This window comes from Motacilla alba, chromosome 8 (assembly GCF_015832195.1).
Source record: "Motacilla alba alba isolate MOTALB_02 chromosome 8, Motacilla_alba_V1.0_pri, whole genome shotgun sequence".
In the NCBI taxonomy this organism is placed as follows: Eukaryota; Metazoa; Chordata; class Aves; order Passeriformes; family Motacillidae; genus Motacilla; species Motacilla alba.
Window position 1 is genome coordinate 3536508 of NC_052023.1, and position 9992 is coordinate 3546499.

The window sequence follows — 9992 nt, forward strand, 5'->3', positions numbered from 1 at the left end:
GGGGGCAGCCAGGTCATGGCTTTCCCCTGCTGCATGAATCACTCTTTGAATGGAAATTTGAGTAGGAAGACATAATGGCTTGGGAACAAAGGGAGCTGCTGGAATATCACAGGTGCAGCCCAACACAGAAGGGTGTTTTGGGACATGCCAAGGAAAGCAAACACCAGGAATCTGGAGGAGTTGTCAGGACTTTGTGATTTAGGGAGCTCTCCAAATCAACAAGGGTGTTTCTCACAGAGTCAAACAGACCAGAGGACAGCTGAGGTCCTGAGCCAGCGCTCCAATGAATCAGGTCCTCAGTGCTGGAGCTTTGTTCAGAACTCAGAAAAAGACAGGAGCTGCTAATGTCCTGCTGATGTTCCTGGGAATCACACCGACACTCCTCTAAGGCACCTCTCTGGAGGTGGGTGTGTAACCATGTCCTCTGCTGAACTGGAGCTGAGGTGAGGTGCAGGAATCCAGCATCTGACACACAAGAAGACACTTTCTGGGGGAACCAAAATAGTCAGTGAAAGGCAGAGGATTCAAACAGAGGGCAGGGGAAGCTGCCAGAAATGGGAAGGGGAGAAAACATGAAAGAATCCATACTATACCCCTCTGAATGAGAAATACTGAGAGACCTAGCAAAATACATCAAATTACAGAACTGAGAACAGACAAAAACACTAATAACAAAGAAACAATTACGTGCCTGTGATTTTTGCTACAGCAGGAAAGTTAAACTTCATTTTGATGTATAACAAACATAAACAAATGCAACTAAAAATCCAAGATGACTTTAACCAGTTGATCAGGTTAGAGTACAACTAATGATAATAAAGGCAAATGGAATAAATAAATTAACAAGCAATTACTTCCATATATTTTTCTTTTTTTTTTTTTCCAGAAGAAGGAAGGAAAAGAATACCAATTAAAAAAAAATGTGGTTACAAGCTAGCCCCTTGAGTACTTTCAATTGTCCAAAGACTAGGAAAGAGCTATAGATAGAGAGATTTAGCTGGAATGTGAAGATGTACTGGTGACAGACTTTTATGGTCACTAAGAAGAAAATGGTGATTGGCACTGGTGTAATTTCAGAATAGTTTTCACTAAGCACTCTCTCTCTACAAAGCAAATTTGGCCAAAAGGCTTCTCTGGGAGATGCAGGGATAGCACCAAACCCTGCTGGGAGCAATGCTGGAGCTGTGAGGAAGATCCTCACTGTCTTCACCAGTTAGAGAACTGCTATAAAGTATTTTCTTCTCTAAGATTTCACTGACAAAGTGCATGTTCCTGACTCAAAATCACAAGGGCTTGTTTGCTTTACAATGCAGAAAAATCTACCCATTTTGGAGAAAAACCCCGTCCATCTCTCCATTTGGTTTTGCTGATCCTGAAAGCTCCCTCAGCATTTAGTAACTCAATACTTTTACATCATTTACATTTTATCCTAATGATAGGATAATCAGCAGTTAGACACAAAATTTTTAAACTTTGCATTATGAAATTTGCAGTAGCTAAATATATCATTCATCAAATCAGAACATTTTTCTTTCAAACCAACTTTTGTTTTATTTATTATGTTCTGAAACAAGAACATTTCTTTACCTCTGTGAAGCTAAACTAGCAACCTTTTTTGCCTTCAACCTTCACTATGTAGCTTTTTAGAAAACAAACTGGCAAGTAATGCCATGAAGAACTTTGGAAAAATACTTTCATCATTCAAAACCTGAACGGCACAAAAAATGGTTCCTAAGTAGTTTGGTCACTCTTCTTAAATTCACTTCTGAATGCATGATAAACTGGAAAACAGTTCTAATCCTCACTTAGGCTGAGTTATGTATTTGTAAAGCCTCATTCCTGGAGCTGGATGCAGCCAGCCTGCTCTGCTGGCATTTACAGCCATCAATGGCACTTTGCAGATGTGCATTGTCCCCTCACAGTTACAGCTTGGGAGCTGCATGGCAGTACTCATTAATCTTTGGGAAAAAGAACAGTTTGCATTGCATGGGTGCAGTGCTTAATGTGACCTTCATTTGTTTATGCCTGAGGAAACAGCCCTACAGTGCTGAGATAAGACTGTGGCTTGTTTTGGAAATAGAATAAAATACCTGAGGTATTATACCAGCTGCTGCATTATTGGCATTTTGAAAGCATCCATCAGAGTGGGCAAATGTGGGAAGCTGTGGCTTCTGCAGGTCTTTCTTTTGAGCACTGTGCCTGCCCCAGGCTCCACAGGGGTGGCTCTGTGCTCCCAAGAGGTGTGTGGGATGGGATGAATGGGATGGGATGGGATGGGATGGGATGGGATAAATGGGATGGGATGGGATAAATGGGATGGGATGGGATAAATGGGATGGGATGGGATCCTGGGTCAGACTGCCCAAATCAGCCTTCCCTGCCCTCAGTGGGCCGTGCTCAGCCCCCTGATCCCATTCTGTGTGTGCCACTGGGATGGCACTTCCCTAGGGAACAGCCCCCATCTCAACACCAGCCAGGAAGGCCCCGAGCCTGCTCCACAGAAATACCACTGACACAAACTCATCACTCAGCACCAAAGCTCCCTTTGGATTCCCCTCATTTACTGCAGTTCATCTTTAGGCAAAACCAAGCTCTGCACTTTGCCTCTTGCAGACATCCTGTCTGCTCAGCTCTCCCAATGTTCTAACAAGTGAAGCTCACTGTAATCATCACCATGAACTCTTCCAGCTCTGCTGTTTCTCAATCCAGCTCTGCCTAAATATAGTTCCACCTCAACCAGCTCGGCCACGCTCAGATTGCTGGTTATCCAAAGCAGAGCTCTTTTCATGAGCCGTGTTTATTAAGGAAAATGTCTTGATTACCCAGAGATATTTCTGCACCCCTGACGATGTTTAGATAATTATGTTGGCTGTATTATCTCTTACAGGCCGGTTATTCCACGGCGAGATCCGTTCCCAACAGCCGGCTCGGCGAGAGCCTCGGTGGAGGAATGGTGACCTCTGCAGGTGCCTCAGTCCCGCAGCCACATCCCCTCACAGGCTCCCTCCACCACACTCAAGGTGTGCTTTGGGTCGCTTTCATCTTTGGGAAATTAAAGTAGAGAAAATTAAATGTATATTTGATGATGACATGGCAACATCAAATCAGCTCGAGAACACGGGCATGCGTTAATTTAAGAAATAAATGTTCATCGCTGAGAAGTCAGAAAACAATACTTCAAAGGACAAAAACTTCAAAGCACTCCATAACTTCAAAGCACTGCACCAACAGTAATAAACACTTAGGACGTGTCTGTGAGGTAGAAAAAAAATTTCCTTTTTTAATGCTTGTGTAAACAGGGAACAGGGATTAAGGGATTTGCCCAAGGACACAAGTTAGGAGCAAAACTGAGATTGCATGTCAGAAATAACTGACTCAAGTGTCCCAGCCACAGCCAGATTTAAACAGTTCCCTGCACAGACACTTATTCAGCAGAGGCCAAAATTGATATCTTTCCTATCAAGGGCAGCACCTGCCCTTCAAACCTACAAATTGAGTAAAGCTCACTATTTTCTTTTTAAATAACTTAATAAATAGCCTTTTAAAATAACCTGATAATCCAGTCCTTGGATACATGGAGCTAAAGAAGCCAGCAGAAATAAAAGTGGTCTGTGAAGTACCTTATGCCCCTCTGACAACAAATAAATATAAAAGATAACAAAGCAGCCCAAAGATTTGCCTCTTCCTTCACTCCAACTTACTTGTTTTCTTAGATCTCTAGTAATATTAAATAGTGCCAATTTTGTTTTTAATGTGGAGTTTACTGCTGATCCGACATATTTGTGGTCTCATGCACTTAATTAAAAGAGAAGAGGTGTTGAGCCTTAATATTTTTCCCTTCTCTAAAACATTTACATGTCAAATAAAGTGAGTTAGTAAGTGAAAAAGACATAAACAAAAAAGCACGCTTCAAATAGCCAATTCTGAATCTCTTTGTGAAGTCATTGTTGGAACAAAGGCTTAATTCTAAAAGTGGCTAAAATAATAATTAAAAAATAAGGGCTTTTAAAGCATAATTTCTTAAAACAAATCTATACAGCAAGCTTCCAAAACTTTCTTGCCAAATATGATTCTTGTTTTAAAACAGAATTTCCTCATAAGTCACATATTTATAATGAGAAACTTTAAAAAAATTACACAATTATATTTTGAGGACTGTGATTTGCATCTCATAACACGTCATTTGTGCTTGTTAGTTTCCAAAATAAAGTGAAGTGGCTCTGAAAGAGGTGCTGCCTGCAAATATTGTTCAAATGTTCCTCCTCAAGGCCAGGGAGGAGAACTGCACCCTTCCATCTCTACTAGGACCTGCTTACCAAGGAAATTCCTGTATTCACAACACTGGGAAATTACTGCCATACTCACGGAATCTTAAAGAATATGACTTTCTTTTCTTATTCCTTTCAGGAGTTCAAAAAATTCCTGTGCCATCTAGAATAACTCTGCTCAGCACTCACACAACATTTCCCACTGCCAGAGCTCACAACTTTCCCGCGAAGGTGACCAAGGATTGTCATCTCTGTTTAGCATGGGAAGAATAATAATGACAACATAAAGATCCCATTTCCCCAGAATGAGTAAGGACTGATTTACTCAAGACACAGAGAGATCTTCAGGACTTGGTTAAGTCAAATCTGAAGACTGAATAATTTGCAGCTTACAGACTGAGCCAGTGGCAGATTTGGGAACACCATTCAGTCCACATCAAACCATGCTATGAGTTAACAATCATTAACTAAATGACAAAAGTTTTGCTATTCTTGGTGTAGTGCCCTTCTTTGCATTTCAGAGGAATTACTAGGCTCTTAAATTGGCTGTCAAATTCGCTGACTTGGTAACTGGCTGGCTTTCAAAATATATATTAAAAGTCTTGCCTTTTCCAGCTATTCCTTCAATAAAACTTTTTTTTTCTTTAATAGAATAAATTTTGCGATCTTACCTATAAAGTTAAAGTCAACAGCAAAAAATTAAAAATCTTATCAGTCACCTTGTACATACTATTAAAGAAAATACATGCAAAGGGAGCAGGACCCAGCAGAAAGGGCACTGAACTAAGAAACTGATGGCAAAATCTCCCATTTGCTTAAATAAGGTCAAGCTTTTGACTTTTCAGCTCATTTTACCTCCACGTTTTCCCAAACTCTGTAATCTCAATTTCTCTCTCAATTGGTTTCAAAACGTGTGGATAATTACTATTTTATTTCCTTCTCTTCCAGAGGGAATTTAAACACCAATAAGTTAAATTAATTACAGCTAGATCCCAAGGTCCTACATCCATATGGAAGATTACACAGATTTGAAGCTCTAATTATACTTTCAATATTGCACACTGAATCACATGCCTTGATCCACCTCATGTAAAAGAATTAACTTCCAGACAGACTCTGGGTTAGAGCAGGAATGACAAGCTAAATGGCCTTAAATATACCCCTGACTGGAGTTGTAGCTCACATTAGAAAGGCTGGATCACTTTTTATAACCAGGTTTATTTTTACCTAGCTCTTTATGCTTTTATTTCATTACATTATAGGGTTTTCACCTGCATAGCTGGCAGTGTGCACTCTCTCATTTCAGATCATACAAGGTGTGTGATCATGGCAACAGTAACTATGCTGTGAATTTTCTTTTGTCATGTTTAATTGACTGGTCATTTAGGAACCAGCTTGGCCAGAGGAACAGAGAAACTCGACTAACAGCTACCTTCTATTCAAACATTAGATTCACAAAAACATTTTTTTAATCCCTAATTATGAATTAAAAATCTGGAAGAAGCTTTCCAAGTGAAATATCTTTACACATCACAGACTTTTGTTTTGTTATTAAGCTGTACTCGTTGCTAAGGAAGAACAGAGAAGATCAAAGGACTTCTAACAACCAGAAACTCAAAGGTGAGGGAGTTTTGATTTCTTTAAAGATTTATCACTGATCTACAATGGTTGTTAGTTCATAGTTCTGTGAAAAGACTGAAATTATGTGAGCCTGCTTTGCTATTTCCTATTTATTTCCATCAAACAATACCTCAATTCACTTTTTGATTAGCAACATGATCGTGCAGTCAAGCAGCCTGTTTACAAACCCATACGCAATTGAAGTCCTAAGGACTAAAAAAGAAGAACTTGTACAAGGCATAAATGACCCAGACCAGCTCCTGCACTGGCTGATAGAAAATGGTATTTTTACCCCAGAAAAAAAGCTGGTCCTGAGTTTCTACAGGACACGAACAGCAAAGAACTCTCGGGTGTTAGACATACTCATTTCTCAAGGTGAACGAGCCTGCAGGCTCTTTTTTTATCCATGTTTAAAGCAAGTGGAGCCAAAACTTTACAGCAAGATAAGAAAATACGTCAGTGAAGTAAATGAAAGCATTGGAGATGCCAGAAGACAGTTGGTTGGGTATTTACTTGAAAAAGATAAAGTGTGGTTTGAAAACAGCAGCAAACAGCACCAGGGGAATAAAGACAGACCCGGGGAAAAAAAGCACAAAGGGGCTATTAAGAAGAAAGGAAAAGTAACTCCACTTTCAAGGGCAACAAAGCCCAGAAAAGATCCTGCTGCTGTTGACATCTTTGCTGCAGTAGCTAAAGGCTCCCTTCCTGAGTTAGAGAAAACACTTAAGGACAATGATCTCAATGTGCTAAACCCCTCCGGTGAAACACTTCTGCACGTTGCAGCTGCTCATGGCCATCTATCCATCATGGCATATTTGCTCAGCAAAGGAGCAAGGACAGGTGTGAAGGACAGGAAAGGGAGAACAGCCCTGCACAGGGCTGCTGAGAAAGGCCATGGAGGTGCGGTCAAGCTGCTTCTCCGAGGGGGTGCTTCCATGCACACTCTGGATATGGAAGGCAAGACACCGCTCCACTGGGCTGCAGAGAATCACCACGGGCACATACTGAAGATGCTCCTGAAAGAAGAGGCAAGGAGCTGCAGGAATCAGCACACCTGTTTACACATGGCAGCTCTTAGAGATGAGAGCAGCCTGGCCAAAATGCTTTTAGAGGCTGGTGCCTCCACTGAAGCAAAGGATGAGAGGGGACAGACTGCTCTCAGTTATGCTGTTTCTCAGGGATCTGAAAACACTGCAAAAGTACTTCTAGAAGCTGGAGCCACTGTTGATTCCAACACGGTTGAAAGAGCTTTCAACAGCGACCACCCATCCATCTTCAAAATACTCCTGGAATATTCTAAAGATTTGTCTGCTGATATAATGGAGTTAGCTCTTTTTAGAGCTGTACAGAAGAATCTGCACAGCCTTGTAGCAGCTTTAATTGACAGAGGCACAGATATCAATGCCCACAACAAAAAGCATTACACTCCTTTGCTGCTGGCCTGTGAAATGGGCAAAGCGGAGTCAGCAGAAGTTCTAATGGAAAAAGGGGCAGACTTGGGAATAAGGACTCCTGCTGCAGACACAGCTTTGCACTTGGCGGTGAGCGCTGGGGCTGCTTCCATCGCAGGTCTGCTCCTGAGCAAGGGGATGGACACAAACCTCAGGAACCAAGCCGAGGAAACCCCGCTCCACGTTGCTGCCCTCCGGAATCAGGGGGCACTCGTTGGCCTTTTAGTGAGCGCTGGGGCCAGAATTAACGCTGTCACTAAGGACTTTGCTACCCCGCTGCACATCGCAAGTCAGAGAGGTCACGCTGATGTTGCCCGACAGCTGCTGCACCACAAAGCTCCCGTTAATGCTCAGGACAAGCAGGCCAAGTCCCCTTTACATCTGGCTGCTGAGCAGGGACACAAAACACTGGCAGAGATGCTCCTGAAGGCCAGAGCTGATCCCAACGCACAGGACAAGGAGAAGAAGACTCCCCTGCACGCTGCAGCTCTGAGAGGACACCTCAGCATCGTGGAATTGCTGTTGGCCAAGAAAGGGAGAGCCGGAGCTAAGGACATGGATGGATGCACCCCGCTGCACTATGCCACCATGAAAGGAAACACAGACACCCTGAAACTTCTCCTGGCCTCGGGGAAAAATAAAAATGTCAATGACAGAAACGTTTGGAGGAAGACAGCCCTGCATATCGCAGCAGAGTATGGACATGGAGAGCTGATAAATCTCCTCCTGAGCCACGGGGCTGCCATCAACGCCTCGGACAGCAGCAGGGACACTGCCCTGCACTGCGCCTGCAGGGCCGGGCACCCCAGCGCTGTCAGTGCCCTCCTCAGCTGGGCACGGGGGGAAAAAGCAAATTTACTCGCTGTCAACAGCCTCAGAAAAACTCCACTGCAAGTAGCAGAGTTTAATGAGACAGAACACCAGGCTCAAATTTTAACACTGTTGAGAAAGAAAATGTTAATAACAAAATGAAGATGTAACGGAAAAAACTTCACATTTAAGTGCAGAATTCTCTTTAATGTAATTTGGATAGTCCTAATGTGGAACATGATTGAGAATTATGCTTGAGCTGGCAGAATTAAGTTAGCAAAGGTGATCTTGAGCAAAAAGGATCTTAAAGACACTGTTAAACTCTTAAGTACTGATTAGTCTTCTGCTTCTCTCATGAATCACATATTTGGAATCTATTTAAAATGCTCTTGCCTTATAAACATTGTGCTTGAACTCTTCTAGTATAAGTCAAGACAAAGAAAATATCTTTTCATATATCTGTGAATACTACCTAAGTTAGGCATTGTTTGGCAAAATCACAAGTTAAAAAAACATCTATTATGAATAGGAAGATGTCTGTATGTCCTCAAGGTATTCCTGAGACGACAACAATTATTAACAATTATTTTTCTTTCTATGTTTTGTCATACCTTTGTCTAGATTTTACATTTTTAAATAGAGAGAACAAAAACCATCGCATTTGCCATTTATTAATTTCACTTTTATTCCAGCACAAAGATAAAATATGTAGAATAAAAAGGTTGCAACAGAGTTTCTTGGTTCAAAATATTTGTATTGAGACAACAACACAAATATAAACAGAAACACTTTCTGAATCAACAGAAAGTTCTCTGGGGTTATTTCCCTAATAATGATAATCAACCCTTACATTTCCCTTCAGATTACGAGCCAAGTTACCACAAACATTCACACACCTTTTGAGAAACGAAACATGGATTTAAGAATGCATGAGACTAAGGCTGATTTTTCATTATTGATAAAGCAACACTTTTGCAAGCTGACCCTTGCAGCACCTGGTGATGGAACAGACATGACCACGAACTTGAAGGACATAGGGGCACACAGCCCGTGTGGGCTCAGAGAGTCACGGAACTATTTAGGATGGAAAAGACCTCCAAGATCACCCAGTCCAACCTGTGAGCAATCACCACATTGTCAACCAGAGCACCGAGTACCGCGTCCAGTCTTTTCTTAAACACCTCCAGGGATGGGGACCCCATCACCAACCTGGGCAGGGTGTTCTAATGTTTAATCACCTCTTCTGTGAAGAATTTTTTCCCAATATCCAATCTAAACCTCCCTTGGTGCAACCTGAAGCCGTTTCCTCTTGTTCTGTCCCTTGTTCCCTGGGAGCTGAGCCTGATCCCCCACCCATCTCACCCTCCTGACAGGGAGATGTGGAGAGAGAAAAGGTCCCTCCCGAGTCTCCTTTTCTCCAGGCTGAGCCCCCGAGCCACTCCTCACACTTGTGCTGAGGCCCTTCCCTGGCTGCGGACACCTCCAGCACCTCCATGTCCTTGTCGCAGTGGGGGCCCAGACCCGCACACATCTCTGAGGGCGCCCCTCAGCAGTGTGTGCTCCAGCCTCCCACCGCCGCCTCTCGCACTCCCCTCAGGCCCCCTCAGCGGTAGCCATGTCCCATCAGTCCGTCCATGCCCCCTCAGCTCTGGGCTATGTCCCCTTAGTCGGGCCTTAACGCCTCAGCTCCCAGCCATGTCCCCTCAGTCCGGCCATGCTCCCCCTGTTCCCGGCCATGTCCCCTCAGTCCGGCCGCGACCCCCCACTTCCCGGCCACGTCCCCTCGCCGCCCGGCCCTGTCCCTCAGCTCGCCGCCCGGCCCAGCCGCCCTGCGCTCCGCCTA

At 43.3% G+C, this 9992-nt stretch overlaps 1 protein-coding gene across 2 annotated transcripts; it reads left to right on the top strand.

Annotated features, from left to right (window-relative positions):
• The first annotated feature begins 1648 nt into the window (after positions 1-1648).
• On the top strand, positions 1649-9978 carry LOC119703698 (ankyrin-1-like). Of its 2 annotated transcripts, XM_038143861.1 has the most exons (3): positions 1649-2240; positions 2888-3020; positions 4408-9978. In XM_038143861.1, the coding sequence occupies exon 3, from the start codon at positions 6044-6046 to the stop codon at positions 8309-8311; it is 2268 nt and encodes a 755-aa protein (XP_037999789.1). In that variant the 5' UTR covers positions 1649-2240; positions 2888-3020; positions 4408-6043; the 3' UTR covers positions 8312-9978. The 2 variants fall into 2 exon arrangements, with proteins under 2 accessions (XP_037999789.1, XP_037999790.1); XM_038143862.1 differs by lacking the exon at positions 1649-2240 and having other exon boundaries at positions 2887-3020.
• The last annotated feature ends 14 nt before the right edge of the window (positions 9979-9992 follow it).

Bases quoted from the DNA above. Each gene is read 5' to 3' on its own strand.
- LOC119703698 (XM_038143861.1), top strand. From the start codon at position 6,044: ATGATCGTGCAGTCAAGCAGCCTGTTTACAAACCCATACGCAATTGAA.